The sequence below is a fragment of the Melospiza georgiana genome, chromosome Z (genome assembly GCF_028018845.1).
Source record: "Melospiza georgiana isolate bMelGeo1 chromosome Z, bMelGeo1.pri, whole genome shotgun sequence".
NCBI lineage: Eukaryota > Metazoa > Chordata > Aves > Passeriformes > Passerellidae > Melospiza > Melospiza georgiana.
The window spans coordinates 27742941-27768543 of record NC_080465.1 but is presented as its reverse complement, the minus strand read 5'-3'; the positions used below and the strand labels follow the sequence as shown (position 1 = coordinate 27768543).

The 25603-nt window shown below is 35.9% G+C and overlaps 1 protein-coding gene across 1 annotated transcript in view; it reads right to left on the bottom strand.

The window, feature by feature from the left end:
* FANCC (FA complementation group C) overlaps positions 1-25235 on the bottom strand; it is a 60487-nt gene extending 35252 nt beyond the window's left edge. Inside the window, exons 1-3 of the mRNA XM_058044212.1 lie at positions 25071-25235; positions 23438-23525; positions 17642-17736 (exon numbers count right to left, since the gene is read on the bottom strand). Of these exons, the coding sequence (XP_057900195.1) occupies positions 17642-17736; positions 23438-23525; positions 25071-25235 (348 nt within the window). The remainder of the gene's footprint in view (positions 1-17641; positions 17737-23437; positions 23526-25070) is intronic.
* Positions 25236-25603: the final 368 nt, after the last annotated feature.

The window sequence follows — 25603 nt, the reverse complement described above, 5'->3', positions numbered from 1 at the left end:
GCAATATGGCAGTGCAGTGTTAACATTGGACTTCATGATCTTATAGGTCTATTCCAAACTCCATGATTCTAAAGTGGACTAAAATACTTCTCACAAAAGCTAAGCTAACTCTTTTGATACTCCTCTTTAAGTAATGAAGGTTGATTTCCATGAGCTATAAGGGATCTGCTGAGTTACTCCGTAACTTTGTTTGTAACAACCATCTCATGACACACATGACTCTGTGAAAGCCTGGAAATTACTTTTCTGGAACAGAATTTGTCCCTCCACTGATTTAAGTAACAGTCCCAGGCAAACAGGAACTCAACTAGTGTCCATAAATCCAGCATAAAGGCAGGAAGTGCTTTAGGTTCTGATGCCATATTTACCAAGCAGGGATCCAAAAGCTCTGAACTATTTTACCCCTTTTCTTTCTGAAACAGCCAATACTTCCCTGTACACATCAATGGAGAAAAATATAGAAGCTTGAATTAAAGGCACAGTTACTTCTGAAATTAGACATCAACACATAAACAGAACTAGATTTTTATTACAAGATGGCAAGTTTTATGCTAGTAACTGTATTTGTGTAGCAACTGTCCTGGAATTTATGACACAATTTCAAAGAGATTCCAGGGCCAGTAGATAAAGCAGTTTATTTCTGGAAACTTCTCAACGCACTCTTTCCAATATATTTATGGTTCTGAATGTCCTCAGAAGCAGATGTGAAAATCAATAGCTACAATATATTATGAACAGTGGAGATGGATGGTTTCACTGAGATAAACCATTCAAACCTAACACTAATTAAGACTTCCCAGCAATGATACTGAGCTCTTTTTTGCTATCTTGGATGAGTCTATCAAAGCAATAGCAGAGCAGGATTAAACTGAATAATCTATCATGTATTCTAAATAAATATTTCTCTTAAGTATATTCTGCATGAAAATACAAAGTGCAGTCATTTTTTGAGAAGAGATCTTTAATGACATTTTGCAAAAAATTATGATCTATGTAAATCTGCTGGAGTAAGTACAACATGGATACTCAAGGGGAAATTTCTGAAATGTGGTCAAGTAACAGGTTTATTTCTGACCTTTCTATCTGCTTCAAGAGGAACCAGATTTTTTCGGTTCTACTAAAAGAAAGCAAGTATAATACGAAAAACTACATCTTATTCAGAGGAAGTTTTAGATTCAAGTGCTATTTCTTATTTGCATTTAAAAAGACTTCAGAATGAGAATTCCTTGTATGTCAATGACTTCGAGAGTTTGTACATCAGTGTTGCTCTTAGGCATTTCCTCTCTAGCCAGATGGCCCATGGCTTTCAATGCAATTCTAGAAGACAAGAAGTCAAAATCTATTTCCAATCTGGCCTAAAAAGTAATCCAAAACTGTATAATTGATTGCATAACAGATAAATCAGACAATATGATTTCCAGCCATAATTTAAAAATATAGAAACAGTACATAATAGGGTTTTTCTTTAAAGGTAGGACTCTAACAGCCCACATTACTTCCTAAACAATTTAAACAGAGTCCTCAGTAAGCAAGATATACACATTGCTCTGATTTGTTTTGTAAATACGAATTAATTTTTTGTTTGCTAGCTTTCAGCAGCTCAAATTCCTGTAAGTATTTTTAGCAGCATTTTCCTAAAAATCCTGCCTAAAGGCCTGTGAGTTTTATCATGTCCCATGTTCTCTAGATTGAATAATTGACAATAAAACACAAACAGATTTGGTACTTTTTAAACCTTTGTATTATGAAATAAGTAGCCAGTTCTGAAGAATCATAGTGGTTAAGTCTGTAAATAACAAAGTAGTATATTCATTTAAAGACCATTTCACCAACTGTTAACAAAAAAAATTCTGGGACTGGGATGCTTACATAATACAGTTCATATTATTTCCACACACTTACCCACTCATAACAAAGTTTGCGACTTTTAATTTTGCTTCGAAGACCTCTTGCTCCCTTGCTCCCCTGCTCTAGGAGAACACATAGAAACAGTTTTCTGCAAACCAAAATCAAAATGTAAAAGAATATAAGGTGTGGGAAATGCAAGCACAGAGAGGAGCTCCCAAGGCCTCGCGCATACAAGCTCAGAGATAGAGATAGGTACAGTGTTTGACCTAAGACCTTGGAGAAGGCTTGGAGCTTTAGAATAGAATAGTGAAACAGACATGAAATAAGAATAAAAATGTGTAGTTTAAGCACAAATATGTTTTAAGCAAGTAGATATAGGCCTCATATAAGTGAACAAATATATTAAGTAAAATAGTAGAAGATTTTAGAGTTTCACAATAGAACCTGTTGTAGAGTTGATAAAAAGTGGAAGATACAGCACTAAGTTTCAATAGAGTTCAATGATTGGATAGAAAAAGACACATTGTGGCAACTTGTGCAAAACTTAGCAATTAGCCATTGGTTATGAAGGTGCTAGCAAGATTTGTGGAAGTAGCTGATTGGATAAGAAATTTATAAGAGACACGGTAACTAGAATAAGAATTAATGGCTTCGGATAGAAGTCTTCTAATGTGTTAACTATGGATGTAACAAGCTTCATCTCACCCTTCCATGAGACTGATTTTGCAATAAATCATCTTTCAAACACCTCATCAGTTGACCCTGTCTTTCTGCATCCCCAACAACTGGTAGCCACCGTGTGAGGAACAAGACTTTCATCTCACTTTGGGACCGCCCTGGAGGAAGATTAAAAGAAGCCCTGAAAAGAGGGTGAGAGGCAAGTTCCAGTTGAAAAGAGGGTCAGAGTCGAGTTCCAATTGGCTGCTGGGAGGAAGCAGATTACCAGCTCCCACCAGCTGCTGAGAGGAAGCAGATTACTGTGCTTGCTGGACCCAGCCTGGCCTGAGCCTGACTTGGATCACCTGTAGACATCAGGTGAGCTCTGGGGAACAGGACAAGAGATGTCCACAGAACAGAGAGATATTTGTACTTTGGTAAGATCTAACTCTTGTGCTGTACCCAACCAAGAACTTAAAGATCTTTCAAGCTGGGTAGAGAAAAGTTTTGAAAATGCAGATTTTGAATTTGCTTTTACTATGTGTTTTTGGGATGCTGTTGGAGTTAAGCTATACGACTATGGGAGTTAAGCTATTGCTAGGTTGCTCCCAGTATGCCGTGTGCTTATCAAGGTATTTAACAAACAGTTCAGGCCAGCTGCACCCTTGGTAACTCCCTCAGCTCTGCTGCTCACTGCAGCTGTGCCTGCTGTGGCTCTGCCTGCTCAGGAAAAACCCTCCTGCTCCTGCCGCCCAGACTGTGCCTGCAGGCTGTGTTACCTTCAGCTGCTTCTGATACTACAGAGAAAGGGAAAGATAAGAAGGAGCTTGAAACTTTTAAACAAAGCATCGAAGTACAATCATTTTCCGACTCTTGCACCGCTATAGTTTGTTTAAAAACTTTCAAGCTCTTTCTTATCTTCGCAGAGAGCTCCCAAGGCCTCCAGCATACAAGCTCAGAGATAGAAATGCATACAGTGTTTGACCTAAGACCTTGGAGAAGGCTTGGATCTTTCTGTGCTTGCATTTCCCACCATGAGGTATCAAACACCAATACAGATTTAAACATCATCTAGCTTTTAAAGTACTATCTTACTCAAAATTATTCTGTTTTCTCAACATTTTATAAAATTCTCAGTGCATCAATTAGGGGAAATTACATGGCATATATTTGTGAAAAACAATTAGTATGTACAAGCATATTACACTAAAAAAATGGTAAAAATCATAAAAAAAAAAAAGTTTAACTAGACCATTGATAAGCTAACCAAAAAGTTCAGTCTCTCCTTTAAAATTAAAACACATTTCAAAAGACAAAATGTTAAATCACATATACACATACATTTCAATTATTAGCTACTGAACACAACCTCTCACTTCATCAAATTCAGTCTATTCCAGTAATCACTCAGAGGTTTTGCAAAAAAGAAACCACTTCAGTTTCAATTAACATTGGGGAAGCTTGGAATATTCTTCAGTAATTTAGTTAATTAGGGTCAAAGTGCCTAAGTACAAGGATAGGAGAGGTTTGCTTCCTGCATTTCTTTCTGACATTTACTGTCAGAGAGTTTTTTTGTTTCAGTACAGCTTATGGATACATGCATCTACAGGATGGTTTTCATTAGCTAAATTCTGTGCCAGCGCACTAAATAAAACTGATGGCCATGTTTAGGATTTACTGGATCTTCTCATTTTAGTCCTTCTTCACTTGAAACATAAGTCTGATATCTGCCTACATCTAAATCTCTGTTGACAACCATGACAGACTAGTTGATCATAAACAAATTATTCTGCTAAACAATCATAGAAAAACAAGGCTCTTGTTCTTCAAGCATGTGATCAAATTATAGAAAATCTACAGATAAATTACTAGACTGAACTACTTTTGAGCTAAAAATAAAACAAAAGAAAACCCCTACAGGAATAGCACTATTCTTCCAGAAAGTTAATACTCAGACTTCATTACGTTTCACATATACCCAGACATGAAAACATAGATTCTCTGAAGTTCTCCACACTCTACCTGATGATTACCCTTAACCCTGTTCTGTCCCTGAAGAATTAAGCAGGCTCACCTTCAGTCAGTGTCTTCAGTAAAACTGCTTTAGGTGCTCTTATACTAGGCCAATTTCCTCAGTTTTCTTTCAACAGTCATAACTACATTTTTCTCCTTAAAAACATTTTACAAGTATGGCAAAAATACACTAAAGGACCATGAAAACCTACTAGAAAAACTTAAATGAAAAAAATTTCAAAAACCTATAGAGACAAATATGCTTTTTCTTTAGAAATTAAAGTATGCTATGAATTGTATTACTCTTGCTGATACATGAGGCTTAGTAAAAAGACTAGTCTCATATTCTACTTCTGTTTCCTAAAATGGATGAAAAATGTTACATGATCCTAATTTCCAAATGAAATGTGGAAAAGAAAATTATGGGGAGGGGAAGGGAAGGCTGCAATTTTTTTCCCTCACCAATTCAACCTCAGTTACCTTCTGTGACACTGGTACAGTAAAAACACATTGCACTACTACTGCACCTAAGACCATGAAACTTTTTAATGGATGAGGTCCAAAGCCTAAGCTCCATCTGCAAGTCACTAACAAAACCCTCAGAAATCATAAGAAAGAAGCTGAAGAACTGCTGGGCTGGCAAGTTTTGAGTCTAGTCTTGGCTTCAGACAGGAAAAGCAGTTTCAAATCTCCTTTCCTTTACTCTCTCCTTTCTCTTTAAGAAACACCCACCTAGAAAGTGCTATTACTCTTTGTATTAAAAAAGAGGAGACTTTTGATGCTGAAATAAAACACACATTTACACTAAGTTACAAAAGGAAATTCAATAGCTCTACCAGAGTAAACCATAAATCTTTTTTTCTTTTTTTTTTAAAGCTCTCTGGTTTAACCAGCCAGTGATTTAGAATTAATTTCCTTCTTCCCGCCACAATTTTCAAAAGCCAAAATACAAGCTTACAAGCTTCCCACTGAAGAATTCCTTTTATCCACACAAAAAAAAGGTGTGGAAAAGAGGGATGAATAAATTTCGAAAGAGTGGATAGATTTTAAGATTGCTTCACTTTTACTTTAAATCTGTGAGTTACATAATTTCTAGAAAAATTACAATCTAAAATTTATGCTTTTTTCAATGAATGTATGTACCGTACCCATTTTTATACTTCCAATAGGTACATAGTGCATCTAATTTACAATGATATTCAGGAAAAATTACTTTAATCCCTTTGGGCTTGGACTTCCTAAGTCTAATGCTGTTAAACGTTTAAGGGGAGAAAATTGTCCACTGAACTTCTTAGCAAAAAAAGCACAAAATACACCTATAATGGTGATACAAAAACTGCTGGTCAAAGTTATATTAAATTGAGCAAAAATATTTAATGCCAGTAGAATTTCTTCAAATAGAGACCTCTTTTTGTGTCGCAGTAACAAATCATTACTCTTTACTAGACCCACCTGGCAAACCTAAAGTGCTCTGAGAAATGTCAGCTGGCTAGCAATTTGTGACACTTGCTGTTAAAGCTCAAGCAGCCTTGCAGGAAAGCAGAATCCTTGGTTTCTCGTTTTGTTCTTTGACATACTTAGCCTTTGTTTATTTCAACCCAGAAGCTGAGAAATCCTTTATAATCATGTTAGCTTGGCATTGTTAAAGAATTATATTTGAAGAAGAGAGGTCTGTTTTTTCCCATTCATAATACCATTCTATTTTCAACCAGAAGACTACAGGAATGCTTGCACACTTGAAAACATTGGAAATTCTCTTACATCCTACCAATGCAATTGTCTATAGATGACCAGAGAATGTCCAAGTCAGCTTAAAATACTGATTCTCAAAAGAGCTAGTGAGAAGATTAACTGTCTAGATGTATAATCTTCAAAATATTCAAAATTACCAAGAACTCCCTCTGGCTAACTTTACAGAAGTTAAAGAACAACAGAAAAAAGAAAATACTGACAGTAAACTCAGTAAAACTTCAAGATAATAAGTATTAGAAATAGTTTATGTGCTGTATATGAAGAAATCTTCATTCTAAAATGTTTTCCATGGCAAACAGATCCAGCCCCAGTCTCTTCTTGCATGAAAAAGTTTAACATCTTTTATCACTCTCCCATCCTTTATGAAATAAATTGTTTTAGAACCTATTCTATTAGAAATCTCTTAATATATACTATCACTGTATCAATTACTCATCTTTGATTCATCAGCCAATTCCCATTTCCAATGCAGTATTTCCCCTCACCCATACTTAACCATACCTAAGACCCTTGGGGTCTTTAACCTTTAACAGAACTGTACATTAGCAAGTTTAAGAGGCAGATGTGTCAAATTTCAAGCAAATACTGCTATGAGTTGCAGGTTTCCTAAGGTGTGTACACCTTAGGAAGTACACTCACTTCAACAGGATAAAGTCCTTGGTATCAGGGACACAAATTAATCGCACAAAGGAGAGAGAAAAATGCCTGAATCGCTCTTTACTCCCTTGGGACACATTGCAAAGCAAGCCAACTTGATTCTTAAGATTCAATTTTAGCTAGTAATTTAAAATTTGAAAAGTCTCTTAGCACATTAAGAGTTCATTAAGTCATTAGGCTTTAATTATTTATGTCAGATCTTAAACACAAGTCTGTGTTTCACATAAGTCCTCTGTCCTCTGTTTTGATTCAAATGAACATTCACTTTGAACTATCTGTTACTCACTGACACTTAAGACATTTCTTTCAAGCTCATTCACACACTTGATTCCACATATGGCTAATTACAATGTAAAAGGTCATCTATCAAAACATATCCCTTCATGCACATGCACTTAAAAATAAAATTAAATTATTTGTCCTCAACTGCAGCTGATTTACACATTCCAAAAAAGGCCTGTAAATGCTATGTAACAATTTTCACCAAGTTTAGCTGCTTAAATCTATTCCATTCAACTCAGATTCCAAATGACTATATGTCAAACATCAAGGAGAGGAAATCAACCTCCAAAGGAGTGAACTGGCCACAAGGTTAAAAAACACAAGAAAGTTCCCCTTCATTATGGTTGGAGAAAAGGTATTGTGCTAATGGCTAGGGAGAAAATAAAGCATCTTACAGAAACAGCAAAACCACACTGGGCATTGAAGGAAAAAAAAAAAATCAGGAGGATAAAAAAAGATGAAAAGCTTTTAAATTTAACATAACACAGATTTAATGTAAGGCCAGAGGTTTTTTCTTCCTGCAAAAACCAACAAAACATTCAGGTTTTAAAGTAATATATATTTTAATAACAAAAGCCGCAAGTGAGCACAACAAATTTTTAAAGAGCCCATAGATAGTACATTATATACTATTTAGTTCAAGCAAAACTGATTTGGTAGGTAACAGCTGACAGAAGCAAGCAGCGAAAAGGAGGGGTGAAGGGAAGCTATATTTTTTCAAAATTAAAACCCCTTAATGGTCTGTGGAATGCTGTTTACTTCAGCTCTTTTTTACAACCACTGCTGCATGGAGAAGGGATTGACTGAAACGTCTGCAGCCTGTGGCCACCCACACTATGGGAAGTACTATGATTAAAGAGAATGCTACGTTGTTGTATCTGCCAGCAGTCTGTTCCATGCTGTAATTATTATACTAGCCGTCTTCTTATAATCTATTGCATCTGTTGTGGCAAGACCCCAGTGTAAGCACTGTCCAACAAGAAAACCATTGAACCTGAATAGCAAGTTATTTTTAATGCGCACAAATGGTCTGAAAACTGGATACTTTAAATACCTCTCTTTAAAGTTTATGAAAACATTTTGCCTTACAGGATAGCCAGTGACACAGAGAAAGCAGATCTACCACTGAAATACTTACTTTAACCTAACTACTTCAAGATACAGTGTGTCACACCACCCATTCACCCCACATCTTCATAATGAGCTAAGATGTTGCATTAGATCTTAGAAGCACAAAAACTGTGAATTCTAGATAAGATATGTATCTAGAAAATACTAATATATCAGAATATATCTGTCACTTTGTTATTACATCCACTGAATATTTCTGATGACCCTGTAATTATAAATGCTCCCTTCCTTTATAAGAATATTTAATAGTGAATATTTAATAGCAACAGCAACTTTGAAAATAACAAAATAAGCCCTAAACACCAAAATAAGTAGCAGTTCTCTAAGCAGAAATTTTATTTTGAATTCTGATCTCTGCATTAAGTGGTAAAGGAGTTCAAAACTCATACTACATACATTCTCTTGATTTTTTTGTGTGTTTTATCACACAAAATCAAGCAGTACAACACTACTGTTCACAACACATAGCTGTTATTGCGCTCTTCTCTAACAAATGGTACAGGCAGTATCTGTTTCATTTCAACAATTTTACCAGGAGTTGGCTGCAAATGCTCCTGAGAAAAGCACAGACTGTCTACTGGCTGTAACTATGAGGTATTGCACTGAACAGTGTGCCACTACCCAGCAAAAGAGGGGAAAAGGATATATCACAAGCAAGGCTGAATGAAAACAATCAAGGACTGAGTAAAAGCCCATTTGTCTCCAAGCACTCCAGACCACTTTGAGGAAATATCTTTAGACCCTCTTAGATACAAGCCGTTGATGGAAGGCAAGGGTAAATTCCATATAGAGTGATTGAGGAAAACTGCTACAAAGATTCCTGAAGGACCAGTGAAAAACACAGAAAAAAATTAATAGAAAAAGTATAAACAAGATACATACTTAAATCACCATCAGACGTCTTTCATCTGAAGGAACACACTATGATCTCTGCAGTGATCAAAGCTCCTGATGATTATTTGCACAGATTAGAGGAGGAATGACAACGCTTTTCCAAACATACCAAAAAAGCCATAAGATCCGTAAAACCACAAAACTGAGTCTCAGAAAGTGATTAAGTAACTTTGAACTACTTTGGCCTCCAGGAGACTTAACATTTTCCATTTGTCTCTTGGATGCATGCCTCCTGGAACACAGACGTCCCTCTCCCCACAACTGCCAGGGAAAACCAGATCCCCTGCTCCACGCCTTCCCATCCCTCTTACACTGACATTCTCTTCTGATTATTTTGTGTTTCATCATGGTAAAATATTGCAGTGATATTATCAAAAAGGTAAGAAATATCCCAAAACAACAATTAATCTTAGTCCAAATACTACTCAAATTGTTTTCCCTTTAGAGAGGAGAAATGACAACAAAAAAAGTTTGAAAATTTTCTATTATAATAGAACCCTGCTAAAACCTATACTCTGTGACACAGATTCTCTCTCCTTTAACTTTCTCAGTAATAAATAGCAGGTGAAATATGTTCATATTTTAACTCAGATATCTCTGTTCAGCTCTTAATCTCCTTCTTTCAAAGTTGTCTAGATAAGAAGGAAAATATATGTTTCTCAGTATGTTCTCTAGCAACTCATAAGCCTTTTAATAGACACATTACCCCCATATGTCATTAAAGTAGTATTCTTATCTCATAGAGACATCCTTTATTATAAATCCAACACTATTTTTATACATCTTCCATCAGATGATCATGGGGCCCATATCCCCCGTGGAATGACAATTCACAAGTGATTTAGGCTCTAACATAAAAAAGCAAACTAAAGAACAGATATTGAGGTTCACTCTAATTTGAGCACTAGATATTTTCTTTATGCTACCTGAAATTCCTTTCTTCTAGAAAAATGTGAACTTGAAGACTTTCTTCTATAAAGAGTTAATTATTTAAACAATACCTTTTAGGAAAAGAAGAGAAAAGCTCTTCACATTATGTCTGGATTACTTTTAACATTTGTCCTTTCCTAACAATTTCTAATGTTCTCCTGACAATCTGACAAAGCGTGCATACAAAAAAAAAAAATAGTAGGTAATGAGTTTGAAAGATGGCAAGTATATTGGCCCCAAAATCAAATCAACATTCTTTACCTAAGACGAGAATATTGTAATTCCAATTACGTGTACATCCTACATAGCATCACAGAATGGTTTGGGTTGGAAGGGGAATTGAAGATGATCTAAATCCACCACGGGCAGGGAGACTTTCAAGGCATGTGTGCATTGCCGGAGCTCCGCTGCAGCCGTGCCTGCGCTGGCCATACACCCTGGAGCCCTGGAGCCCTGGAGCCCTGGAGCCCTGGAGCCTGGCCATGGCTCACAGCCAAACCTCGCACTCACTGCTGCCCTGGGGACTGTCACTGGACTTGCTCTATATGCAATCCCAATAGGTGCCACTAAAAAGTCTTTTCAATTAGACTCTCTATTGAATACCCTCAGATCTTACAAGGATTAAGAGTTGACCTACACCTACATTTTGCCTCACTGAATTTTTTTCAAAGGCAATTCTGTTGAGGGTCTGAATTTACCTTCATAAATGCAATAATTAAGAGCTGAAAAGTGTAAAAGTGTTCCATTTCTGAATTTATTTACTGACCTTTTGGCCACAACTGGATTATTATTATTTAAGATGAAGCTCTATTTTCACAAAAAAACAAAAAAAAAAAAAAAAAAAACAAAAAAAAAAAAAAAAAAAAAAAAAAAAAAAACAACACACAAGCATCTTATTGCATGAACTGAGGTCAGTGGACGACTAGGATTTCTTATTTTTGTTTATGTTAGGTCCACAACACAAACACCTGAATTTTCCCTTTTTAACTGACATGACTGCAGTCATACCATCTCTGGGGTTTTTTATTTGCAGAGATGGTCACCAAAACTGAGGATTCACCTTCATAAATTATTTATTCCATTATGTTCTGAAAATCTTTCAAGATCTGCAAATATTGCCTCTCGAAGAGTTTTGCACAAGAGTACATATAAGGATTTTTCAGGCCACTTGATGAAGGATATTCAGAAGACTTTTTATACAGTGCATCCATATGCATGATATTCTTAGTACAATCTGTCTTGCTCTACTCTTCTCCACAGGTGTGTTATGCCTGTGCAAAACCTTTGTGCTTGTTTCACTTAGTTCAGGAATTCTGCTTCTTTCAGAAATTACTTGGAGCTTCTGACTACATGCACTTATTTATATGCAGCTTTCCCTATGGTGAGGCTGAACTAGGACTGTTTTTCTAAAAGCAAGCCTGATGCTATAGAAAACTTAATATCTGGCACCAGCCAGAAACTTCCATTTTTGTGTTATTATCACATATTCTCTTCTTATATATTTAAATGAATAATCATTCATTGGTGTTGGATTGGCTTTGTATATTGCCAAAAAAATTCACCAGTTATTCTATAGAATAGGTGGCCTTCAGGATGGAGTCACAGAATATCTGGGCCTCTTCAGGTTTGTTCTGCACTTTGAGTGCTACTCTACTGAACTGGAATATTTTTTATGCCCTTTCAGCGCACCCTTCTTCCTCCCTCTCTGTCAGATTTGCTTTGATAAGTGGCCCTGACAAAATTAGTTTTCAATTTTTCCATGTTTTAGCTTTGACTGACATAACCTTTTTCATTTTCTTTTGGCTCTAATTGTCCAATTGGTGCTTGATGAATACAACCAATTACAACTTTGGTCTATATCTGCTAACACATAGCTCACCACTTGTTCTAAATTCTAATTTACACTATGACCTATTGGCTGTGAGTCAGCCTTTAAGTTTTTAAGACTGGCGTTTGTTGGACCCAATTCTGATGGCTTATTAACTTAGAAATGACATTAAAATCTGCATTTCCCACTCTCTCCATAGGATGCCTATGTGGCATGAAAAATTAGATTAAAATTTTCATGAATGTTAAGAACATTAATAATAGCATAGCACAACAATAATATTTCTAAAAATACATTGTTCCAGTGCTTCAAAGCTTTAACCAATCATAAATTATAGGAATAACCTAAAAAAACTCCAAACATAAATAATGCAATATGACAAAAGGGATCACTAGTAGCCTGTAATTATTTGGAATCTCTTGTGTGTTCAGAAGAGCCTCCAGAACAGGCAACCATTAGCAGCAGGAAATATAGAAAATATTCTTGTTTCCTTTTTGATAAGACATGCTTATTTAATGACTGCTCCTAGTTTTAACTAAGAAAGGAAAGCTTTCAATACACAGAATAGCTGAAGATAATGTATATGCACAAGAGCTAACTCCCAGTTTTTATTTTCACCCTCTGCTCTGGTGAGACCCCACCTGGAACACTCCATCCAGCCTGCAGGCCCCAACACAGGAAGGACATGGATCTGTTGGAGAGATTCCAGAGGAGGAACACCAAGATGATCAGAGGGATGGAGCACCTCTCCTGTGAGGAAAGGCTGAGAGAATTGGGGTGAGCCTGGAGAAAAAAAGGTTTTGGGGTGACATAAGCACCTGAAGGGATCCTACAAGAAAGATGGAGGGACTTTTTATGAGAGCATTTGGTGACAGAACAAGAGGAAATGGATCTAAACTAAAAGAGAGTAGGCTTAGATTTGATATTTAGAAGAAATTTTTTACTGTGAGAGTAGTAAAGCACAGGTACAGGTTTACCAGACAAGCGGTGAATGTCCCAACACTGGAAGTTTTCAAGCTGGATGGAGATCTGAGCAACGTGGTCTAGTGGGACCTTTCCAACCCAGGCCATTCTACGGCAAGTTTAACAAATTATCAGCAACCCACCGTATGATACTGCCCTTTTATCAAAACACATGCAGGAACCCCTGCAGGGAAAGCCACAAGAGCGTTGCATTAGGTGTAACACTGCATTAGGTGCAGCACCGCCCCAAGTCAGAGCCCTGTGCGGGCAGGGATGCGCGGGCACTCAGGGCAGCAATCGCCATCTCCCGGCTCCGAGCGCGCCCGTGCTGCTGCACCACGGAATGCTGGCTCCTAACCAGAGGCCACACACACAAGAATGAGCAGTTTGTTGTTCCCCACATCACGGGGAAAGTCTCACACCCACGGGAAATAAACTCGTGAAACAGCAGCAATTCAAAAAGAGGTTACAGAATTAATTAAAACATGGGAGCAGCAAACCAAGAAATATGATGAGAGACATGCTACAGATATTCAGAATAGATTGGTTAGTTTGTCCTTAAATAATACAAATGAGCTACTAGGAAACCGTGTAATAGGAAAAACAAAGGAGTGGAAATACAGAAAAACCTGTGCTGTTCAGAATACTACTTGTAAATTTACAACAGTGAGAGAAGGAGGAAGTGAGAGAAAAGGAATAGCTGTTTCTTTTTACTCAAGCTATTTGCAATGCGAGTTTTTCATTGTAAGTACTTCAGAACCAAGGCTTGAAGTGTTCACACATAAACTGTTCACATATACTCTTTAATATAACACATCCTTGGATAGAAAGCCCTAAGTGCTAAAACCCCAATTTCAATAAGCAGTCACTATCAAAAAAAGTGAAAACACAGGTAGAATTCTTCTACATCTGTGGAAAAATTATGGGCAGAAAAATTAAAAACTCAGCTCAACTGAACGCACTGTGAAGACAGCAAAGATAATGAAATTAATTTTCTTATTAGTGAGGATCCTGAACTGTTGCCAAAAATGTCAGGAATCTTAATACACGATTCTCATTACTGCAACCAACATTAGAAATGAAGATTCGAAACAATGCCACACAATAAGGGCAGCAGGCGAGTTGGCTTCTAAATTTGAGACTACTATTAAAATAAATATTCAGTTTTCCTTGAAAGTGTATTTATTAGAATGCTGTGAAACAGAAAACTGCATACATATTAATAGAAAATTAGTATATGCGTACCTGTATGTAAATAGAAGAATGCCATCTACTGGTATATAAAAATATACATCACTGTTTCTAAGTTAGCAAACAGCTATCATCATAGGCAACAATGTTGTCATTACTATGTTCTACAAACAACAGTGTCCAGTTTCGAACTTTGCCTGACATATTCAGCATACTATATTTTAGCAAATACATGTAAGCCATGTATTACATATATATGCTACAACATAAGCTTCTACCCATAAAACAGACAAAGAAGCAAATACAATCTTGTGTTAAAGTCTTAAGATTTTACTGCAGCCTACCAGTATTTAAAGGGGACTTATAAGAAAGATGGGGATAGATATGGCCATGCATAAGATACAGATTTGCAAAAGAAAAGCAACATTGGAAATAAATTCCAGAGACATAAACAACTCATAACCATAGCTCATAAACTGAGAGCACAGAAGAAGGTGTGGCCAAGTTAATAAAAAGGAAACCTGCTTCAAAAAAGCTTTCGCTTGCAGCAATGTGATTTCAAGAGGAATGTGCAGTGACAGGAAGCTGTTCTAGCCACATCACAGAGAAGTCTATCCTAAAACCATACGTACTTCACAGCTCCAAAAATCTCTGCTCAGAGAAGGCCAGCTGGAGAAACTAAGTAACTTTCCTAGAGACTGGTTTCACCGGGTCATGATTGTTTTTATTAGTGAGACATCTGTGGCAGCATGTATCTTGGCTTCCTGTGCTGTGCCTGGCTTTACAAAAGACCTGTGTAATGTGGATTCCAACACTAAGGCTCAGAGTCATAAACAAAACAAAAAATATCTACCATTTTAAGTAGCATCTAATTCTAAAAATGGTCTACATCACACACTTTATTTAAACATCACTAAATTCCTTTTCATATTTTATTCTTTTAAGAACTTACCGACCTGAACACTCTTAGTTTCAGAAATGTAGTAATAATATATTTCAAGTGGGTAACTACCCTTCTTGCCATTAATAACAACACAGCTTCTATATGACAATGGCAGGAAAGTTAACAAGTAAGCCAGCATTAAATACACTCAACATTAAATACATTTTTTGCAACTTTGAAAATGCAATTTAATAGCTAAAAACAAAAGTCTTGAGATCAGCCCTGCTTTCAATGATCTTAGCTAAAGATGCACTGAATGGCCCCAGTATCCCTCAGGAACTCACGCCTGCCACCAACAAAAAAAAGCAAGGTATAATGCCACAGTTAATGTACATAGCTATTAAAGCAACGGAAAGAAAAGATTCAACAATAACTTGACCAAATAATGTCATTTTCTAATAAAATACAGCTTTGGATTTTGTTTGTTTTTTAAAATATAAATCATTATCACAGATGGCAAAAGAAAACCCTCAAGAGTAGCAAAACATTTAGTTCAGGTTCTTCTGTAAAAACAAGCATGATAGTCCTTATCATACCACAATTGCTGGTGACTAGAATGACAATGATGATCAGGAAAGGGAAATAAAACCACTTTCTTCAAAAAGTTTTGTGATGACACCCACTGGGTAGTAAAAAAATGAGAAGAAATTCTACTAACTCTAGAAAACAATTTAATAATACCCTTTCTTTTAATCCCAACTGCTGTATTCTCAGGAGGTGCTACATTCACCTTATACAACCAGGTAAGTGCTGAATGATAAAAACAGTGAGTAAGATATGTTTGTGTTTTGAATTCCTCCATGCCCTCTTTCCCTAACCTTTAGGTTAACTCTTGACCCATCAAGTCACAGTGGCTATTACAGGTGATTGAAACACACAGAGTAGGTGGAAAAATTTCTGCATATTACAGGGCAGTTTGAATCAAATACTTGATATGTTAGTTTCAATACAAGACAAAACCAGCAGCCCCATCTCCATCCATCTCCAACTGTTTGTTCCTGCTTACCTGATACTTTTTCCTATATCAGCATCAATTCAGTTACATGAATCAGATGAGTCAGACATTGTAGATTAAAACAATTGAAGGTTTTTTGTTCTGTCTGTAGTAGACTGGGTACAACTCTCCCTCACCACTGAGATCACTAATGCATGTTATCAACATGCATCATTAATGCATATGTATATGCTATGCTACTAAAAAGCAAAATGGACAAATTTTGCTCTGTTTAGCAACTAACTGCGTACCACTGTGCCCCCCTCCTATTTCATTACAAAGAGTACAACAAATCAGCAAGACTACATTTGGAAACGCAGAGGAGATTTTTGTGTCATTTTACTTTGGTACTCAAGCATTGCCACGCTTTGAATTAAAAGTATACTAACCTCAGTAAAAGCCTCCTGCAAAACATTAAAGACAGGAAAAAAATAAGGGTGATTTTACTCAGCACTAAATTGTTCAAATTTTCATGGTAAGAGGTACAGCCCACTAAACAGGTATATACCCAAGGCCACCTAAAAGACTGTGAGAACATATTTCTAAGACTACTGCTTTTATATTAACAACAGGTGCTTACTAACAACACAAATGTGCATTGTCATCACCATCAATTATTTTATAATAATTTGTACAACCTAGTATTACATGCATACCTAGATAATATGACACACAAAATAAACTAGTAAGTAAGAAATTATCTACCTACAGATATCTAGTAATCTATCTTCAGCTTTAGCAGAGCTGTACATAAATATTGACTAGGCTGCTACATTCTCACAAGTTGTGAGGACTAAAAGATTTTTAAAAATTCCCTTTATATTTTCTACCACATTTTTACATGGAGCCATGGAAAAACAAAGGACATAACAGAACTGCACCCTCAAATTAGTCAGCCATGTAAAATATTAAGCATCAATATGCTGCAAGGTATTTACATGCTGATGTGCTTTGTTAATTCAGTGTGGAAATATGAAAAATTTGAACAGATATGCCATGCAAAACTCTAATTTTGGGACTAAAGTTAGATATTCATTATTCATTAAGTCACTAAATACAAATCCACACACAAGCACTGCCTCCTCCCTCTCTGACTGTCTTTGAAAAAAGTTCAGATACAATTAAATTCTTCATAGGCAGGAGATTAAACAAAAACCAAAAAGAATAAAAATTACGGAACAAATATAAGTTGCTTTCTAAACAAACCATGACATTTTTCCAGGTTATGTATTTTATCCTAATTGAAAGCTTCTTTATTTTTAATAGCAACACTTGCTTCCCTTTCTGCTCCTTATTCAAGGATACTAGACCTGGTGAATCTAGGAAGAACATCAAAACTATCAAACGTAAAATACCTCATCCTTTTAAGATTTAAAATGAGACTAACACTGACTCCGTTATAATTAGAATCATATATTCTTCAACACAATATGTATGCAAATTGTGTTTGGAGCAGTTTCTTGAATGACAGAATGACAGTGTATCTATGCTATAGATGTAGAACCTTTAAATCATCAGTTTAATTCAAAGCAGCCCAGGGAAGGATCCATTCACTTACCCGTATCCAGCTGTTGGCCTTCAGTTCCACAGCATTCTGTGGTTCACTGCTGTACAGACAGCATAAGCACCACATCAGAGTCTTCTGGCTTTCATCTGCAGGGAAAAAAGCAAATAAAGATACACTTAGAGGGAAAAGAAAAACCCAAACAAAACACAGACAGAATTACACACAACAATCCCTATTCATCCACAGAATTGAGGCCCTAAATATCAGCCTCAACTCATGCTGCTTCTATTCTACCAGATTCATACCACACACTTAACTTTAATCACTATATACTTCTTGTGTAATCATTTCCTTCAACAGCAGTTTAAATGGTACCAAAGTGTTCAGAATCTATACAACAGTTAGATGATCTTAAGAAATTTGCAGGACCTAGTAATTCACTGACGTAAATAATACCTGAAGCTACCTTCAAGGAACTTTCAACACAGTAAATAATATCATTAATAAGAGACAATAGTCTAGAGTAGTAAAAATGTTTATTACATTGTGTCTAAAGCTTGCACAACTCAAGCATGCTCAGTTACAAAAAACTAAAGTTTGTGAAGTATGAAATCATTCATAACTAGAATATAAATTACCAAGTTCTCTGTAAAAATAGAGAAAAAGTCTCCATGCCTCAGGAATATGACATTTCTGCCGATAGCAGAAGAGCTAAATGATAATGCAAAAAAATCCTATTCCAATTTTCTGTTAAGGACCAGATTGGGTTTTACTTAATTCTAAGCCACTGTTTGAAATTAGCTCTTTTCTTTAAGAATCTACTACAAAACAAGCACAACTCTCACTGCTCAGATGAACAGATATTATAGAGGAGCTGATTATCTGAAGTAAGCAGCAGAAGAGACATTCAGCTCATGATTATTTCCCACAACTTTGTTTTCAATAGGCTTTGGTGGCTTTTTCCCTAATGTTCTTTGGCACATACTAAGATGTTCTACAGTGGATTTAATGCCAGAACAAAATTGTGTGTGATTGAAATGAAAATTCTGAAAACCAGATGTAGTTCAGATATAATGTTCACTTAGTAAGCAATAAGCTTCTTGTTAAAAATAATACCAATAAGTGATACTATCAGTTTTAGACATTATGTTATGAGACAATTTGATTATCAAGCTGAACAAGTAAATTCTTTTGTTTTGTGTATTTGTTATCCAGGATGCAATAAACAGTATTATTTAGAAGTGTTTTGTTGAGAAAGCCTGAGGAAAAAATAAAAGGTCCATTAAGTAATGCCTGTATTTTCACCAGGTGACCAAAGACGTTAACACTGATTTAAACCAGTATTCCTCAATAAATGTCCAACAAACCTGGAGGCCATTACTGACATTACCTCCCACTGACTAACATCTCTGCAATAGAAAGGGTTTCCCAAGCATACACTTTTAACCCACCACAGTTCGGAGTACTCTGCCTTTGTGTGTTTGGGGACTTGTTTCAATATGGATTTTTACAAGGCTAATAATTTCCTGTGTTTTGTAATTCTGCAGTTAAAGGATGCATCTTGCATACTGCTCAGCAGAAGTTCTTAAATCCCAATTATACCCAACTGGCATTCAGACATCAGCACCAACACACAACTATCTTCTTCAAAAGCACCTTCATCTAAACTCTACTATGACATTATCTGTGAGGAAAAAATAATGAGTGGTTCATTTACTTAAATGACTAAATCACAGCGAATTCCTTCTTGGAAAATAAAGATTTTAAACCTTATTAATTACTAATACTAAATATTGCCTGATTGTGAAATCTGGCTTTTGACATACCCTTCAATTATATAAATTACACAGAAAAAGGGAAGAAGACATCAACTCCAAACCTCTTATCTCAAACAACATATACATAGTTCAAGTATTTCTTCTTTTGACTCATAGAGTTTATAGTATATGTCTACAATATGTCACTAAGTAATTTTATTTAAATTTTGGGTTTCTTTTAACTTAAAAAATTAAGAAAAGATGTGAAGAAAATACATGTAACTGCTTGAATAGATTTCTGGATAAGATTTTTTGTTACATGTGATGACTTGCTGCATACTATAAAATACTTTGCATGTATTGCTCCAATATGCAAAATGCCAATCAGTATGATGAAAGCTAAAATGATGAAAACAAAGCCTAGATAAACTGAGCTAGTACACTTTTCTAGCATAATAAATTTACACAGATTAACACAGATAGATTCAAACTTCATCCCCACTGAAACCAACCTATGCTGGTCTCATAGATAAGTCAAAAGTTTCCAAAAAAAATAAGGAACTGGTACAATTTCAGATTTTCCTAGTTCAAAAAATTACTTTTTGACCAAAACTGAGGTAGCCTCCCATAGATTCTGTGAAAAAAAAAGCCCATAGTCTTGCTGATATACCCCATGACACACTCTGAGGGAAACTCTTGGTTCACTGTTTTCGCAGCTGCCCTGGAACAGGGGATGGAAGATGGGAAGATTAGCCCAGATCTTAAAATAATTACAGCAGCTGCAAAATATAATCCTATCAAAAGACCAAACACAGAGCCATCGAAAACCTAGTGGTGGATTTTTTCCTCCCAGTTTTCTAGCAACTGTGATCTCAATGGAAAACCCATCATCATGATGAACACTGAAAAGCATTATCAGGATACAAACAAAGGCATTTGATCTTACTATGGCATGAAAGGTTGACTAATACCCAAACAACCAATTAATACATCCACAGAAATAAAATTAAAAACTCAAAGCTGGATACTCCAGCTCAAAAAAGGTTATCTACCACCTATCTACAGAACTCCTTTAAGGAGGTTAATGTTGTATTCCAACAAAGAGAATAAAAAATTTCTGTAGGAAATTTTAGACTGCTTGCAAGCAGCTTTGGGGAAAAAAAAGAAAAAAAGAAAAGCAAAACACCAACCAAAAAAGGGAAAAGAAGCCCAAAGAAATAAACAAACAAACAAACAAAAGATCTGAAACACCTCCAACCAAACAACCAGTCAAAAGTCCAAACCTTTATGATAATTTTGTATTTCTTTCTCACCAATCTCACAATGAAAAAAAACTATTAAAAAACCAGACAAAGAACCAAAAGGTATGTTTTTCTCATAACACAAGGTAGTCTCAATCATCCCAAGCACATTCAGTTTATAAATACCCTGCGGCCAGACAGAAAAAAGAAAACCCTAATCTTACAGCCAGAAATATTATTTTTAGAGTTTGTTGTAAAATTTTATTGAAACATATCACAAAATGTGGATCCGCTAAAACTGAACTGTCTGTTGAAATTAGTCCATTCCCAAGCTTGCCTGCTCACACACATTTACTGACATAGAGAGCCACCAAGAAATCTCCCAGCTTTTATAGTATTAGTTTGGGATTCGAGGCATTTCAGCTTAAATCTCAATCCAGAAGGGTTCTACTGAGAAGATAATCACACAGCCCACAAAAAAACCAACCAAAACCAAGCAAACAAACAAAAAAAACAAACACACCTCCCCCCCTTGGCAAAAAAAAAACCCAAACAAAATTTAAAAAAAAAAAAAAAAACATACAAAAAAACCCCAAACAGAAAAAACACCACCACTGGAATTCCTAACCAAAACTGAATTCCTCCTGTATCCCTTGTGGTTCAGGACCGCAAGTACAGTCATGAGATTTTCTTCAGTCGTGCTCCCCTCACATTAGCATTCTAAATAAGGCTAACTTGGTCACCTCCTCCTCAGGAGTGTTTATGAGGAGATTATTTTCCCTCAGAGACTATGCTTCCTGCACTGAGTGGCCAGCCATGTCAGCCTCCAGCACCAACAGACATTCATCTAAGGCGATAGGTATTGTGGTTTGGACATGATGCAAAAGTATAATGTTTTTCCTGCTCCATTTTTTAGTATGAAAGACTGAATTGAACCAAATTAGTTCCTTCTTCTGTGAGGGTGGCCTGATCTCAACACATGCCTGAATGAACTATTTATCCGAATGAGAAATTATATGAAACCCACTTGAGAGTCAGCATCTGCTATAGCCGGCACTATCTTAAAGAGTATCTTCAGAACCAGTGCCAAACAAAATGAAAAACTGCTGAATCTAAAATGCCACCAATCCAAAGAGTGCTCAGGTGGCCCTAAGAAGAGGAAGTGGTGGTAATGTATAAGCAGACATCTTCAGGTCTATTGATGTCAGAAAATTTTTAAGCATTAAAGGGCAGGATTCCATTTTCAGCAAGTAAAGCTCTCTGTTTTGCTTGCCACTTGGAGACAAAAAAGCCAAACTGTAGCAAGACTTCATTGTCAAGCAAACTTCAGAGGTAATGACGAAATTGCAGAAGAAGTGCAAATTGCAGCTTCAGAAAATGCTGAAGGAACACAAAAAAGAGGAAAGAAGTAGAGGATACCAAGAATGTACTGCTGGGATTTTTGTGAAAAGGAGCCAAAAGCAGACAGAGATGGCTTTCAACTCTGATGAGAAATATATGTCAAGCTACTTTCTGTAACACAATATACTGTCAGCTCAGAAAAGCTTACTGTCTGAAGACTTGCATATTCCAAACAAAAACTTAGAAGCAAAGCATGTCAACATTAATGGTTACCAACACATTCAAAACCTATGATTAGAAGTGAAACCTCTCCATAGTAAAAATAAATCTGTAAGTATGAAAAGGCTTTACAAAAAGCACACATTTGTTGCTCTGCAGAAGTGGTCTATGTCTAAACCTATGTTTCCTTCCCAAATTTTGCTTTCAGAGGTGCAAAGCTGACATTACACACATCTACGATGTGTTTTACAGACAAGTTAATTTTGCCTGTGCTTGGAGCTGTCTAGAAAACAAAGCCAAAACAGAAGATGTATGCTGTGCTTGACTTAAAAAACCCTTCTAGCTGAAAAAATTTGCCCTTTTCTCTATTTCCCCAAAAAGAAGCATAAAGCAGAAGACACATAATGTTATTTAATTTTTCTTTTCTTTCCCTTTTTTTAATCTGTAGTTGTAGTAAGAACAAAAGACTGACAAAAAGTTATTTTAAGGGGCTCACAGGGAAGCTCAGAATCACTTTTCTGCTTAAATGAGATCCCAAGTAATTGATCAAAAATTTAACATCTCAGTTCCTGAAAAATGCATCAGAACTGTTGATGACATAGCACAAGGAGTGCCTCCTCCCTCCAAACAGTTTTCCTATGCCAAATTTATTTTCTCTTCTATATTCTCAACCACACACATATTCACCACCAGTAAGAGCATTTTGTTTTTCCATATGCCTTTTTCCTATGTTACTACTTTACTGTTTTAATTAAATGTGCATTGTCACTAGTTAAGGACAGAGAGACAGGGAAAATACATCCTGAGGATTCAATGAAAACAAAGACAATCATAACACAGACTAATTACAAAACACACATATCAGATAAGTTATTTCTTCTGTCTTAGCATACATGTATATTCTGATACACATAGAAGGAAACATCCATTGAAAGAATTTGAAGCACTAGATTTTGTACATTTTGAGACTCCAACAAAATGTAATCGATACAACAAAAAATGAGAATGGAAATCGTGATGCACATAAACACTCACTGGGTTTAAAACTTACTGGTCCCAAGCCAAGATTCCATGAAATTAATTAGATCCAAAAGTGAATTTAACATTTCTGAAGCCCATATATTTAAAGCACCATGGATAGCCTTTTCATCTCAAAAGTTCACTTCAGTGAAAAAGAATGCTGTGTTTTTTTTGGAAAAAAAATCATAGTATATAAGAACTCATATTTTCCTAATTTCTACAAAATAAAGTTATGGAATTGCTGTAGAAATATCTCAACACATTCTTACCATATCCTATAACAAAAGGATTCCAACAGAGCCTTCCTAGAAGCTGTCCAATTAAAGGGAACTGCTGGATTGCTACAGTGGGAACCTGCTAAAACACAAACAAAAAGATAGTAAATATACTGCACATCAAAAGTAGGTTAAGAGAACTGTTAATGATACTCACTGCTGCAAATTACAATCCAAATTATTATACTGTGAAATGCTCTGAAAGCAAAACACATGCAGGTATGTAGATTTTCCATAATATCATTATTCAAGTAAGTTAAAACTTAGGTAATTTTCTTACCTAATATTTAACTATGTTAGAAAATTGTTCATTTGCCTCATACCCAGCAGATCAGTATTAGTAACCAGCAAGTATACAATGTCATTGTATTAAAAGCCTAATTAACACACATTTTTGTTGGTCGTCATTGTTATAATATACTGTCTCACAGTTTCTGAAGAGATTAATATCTACTGTGGCATAAACTTACTTCGTTACTTTTGTTTGCTTTCTTTAAGTTAACTTCTTTAATAATTAGCCAGTAACAAACTGACATTTAACTTCTAACCAAATAGAAAGACGTTTCACTGTAAAAGTAATAGACAAAGTAGTTTATATACAATTTCTGTGTAGTCAGTCTTATTTTTCCATTTTTGTAGCTTTACTATCTAATAAATGAAGGCATTGAAAAATAGTGCTGCACTGAGATAACATACAAGTAGCAAGGATGATGAGCATCTCCTGCTATTACAATAAATTCCTTACATTGTCTCATGTTTGGGGCTATACCAAGACTTTCTAGGGCCATATTCACAAAGTCCATTTCAGGCCATGTCTCAGATTACGTGAAGTAGCAACATTCTTTTTCCCCCTTAAGGAAAAAGAAATGCAAATATGGTAAGAAACTCCACTCCCACAAAACCTTTTACTTAAAATTTAATATTTAAAGTCAGTTCAGAAACAAACCTCACTCTGCAGTCTATAGATAAGAATATTAAAAAAAAATAACTTCCAGAAGAAGCAAGCCTTATGCCATAATGCAGTACTTCTAGGGCTAATTATACTGAATATATACACTGAAAAAGTGATGCTCAGAAAAACATACTAGCAACTAAACATGAACAACTACTTTTACTCAAGAGTGCAGACAATAATTAAATCAATAAACAGAACAGGCAGCAGCTTATGCCAGTGATCTGACCATACTGCTAGAATTCACTCTGTGTGCCATAACAAACACAGGGGTTAACATGTCAGCAGACCCCGTAAGATTTAAAGGATCAGTCACAGTTTTGCATGTTAAGGCCTTTAAATCATCCAATTTATGACCTGACAACCAAAATCACATTCTTCTTTACTTAAAGAGTTTTTTTAAGAGGCTAGAGCATTAGCTGGGAAACTTCACGTGACATCAACTGATCAAGCAGAAAAAGCCCCTTTCACAATAAATCAGGGAAACAAGAAGCACACTCCTGTTTGCATTACCTGTGACTATTTCCCCAGTTTGCCCCCCTGATCCAGTATTACCTTAGGTCAACAAGATAAACCTTTTTGCTACTGTTACCTTCTGGTTTTGTCAAAACACGGTGCAGATTGTTTTGGAGGACCTCTTCAAAACAGGTCACTCTTCCTTCTAAAGCCACTTACCAAATGTTTTATTGTTTCATAAAGCTGATGTAGAAATTCCTGGAGCTGGGGCAAGTGAAGGCACACATCCTTCTGTGATTCCAAAGTAGTGGCTTGACCCCACTCAACAGCTTTATCCAACCAATACTCAAAGTTCAGTTTGGGCATTGTAGTGTCCTGAGCCATTTCACAATCCTGAAAAAAAGATTTTAACTCCACATCAGGCAGCACTGAACACTGGCTTCCAAACAAGAGCGAATATACAAAGAGAAGACTTCTACCACCTTTTTTGTGTGCACACAAGAATGGGGTATAGGGAGTGTCTGTTTACATCTCATAAGGCTGGTAACTTTATCTGCAATATTCAGTAGTTAAACTAATAATCCCATCATGACGAAGTAGCAAAAGGGGCACAGTAATCAGTAAATTATTTTAGAATAAATTTAACATGCAGATGTGTTTCAGGCTTTTCTTATCCAATTTTGTCATGATCAATATTTCACTCAGAATTTTAGAATAATTTGAGCATGCATTTGTTTCAAATGCTAAGCATG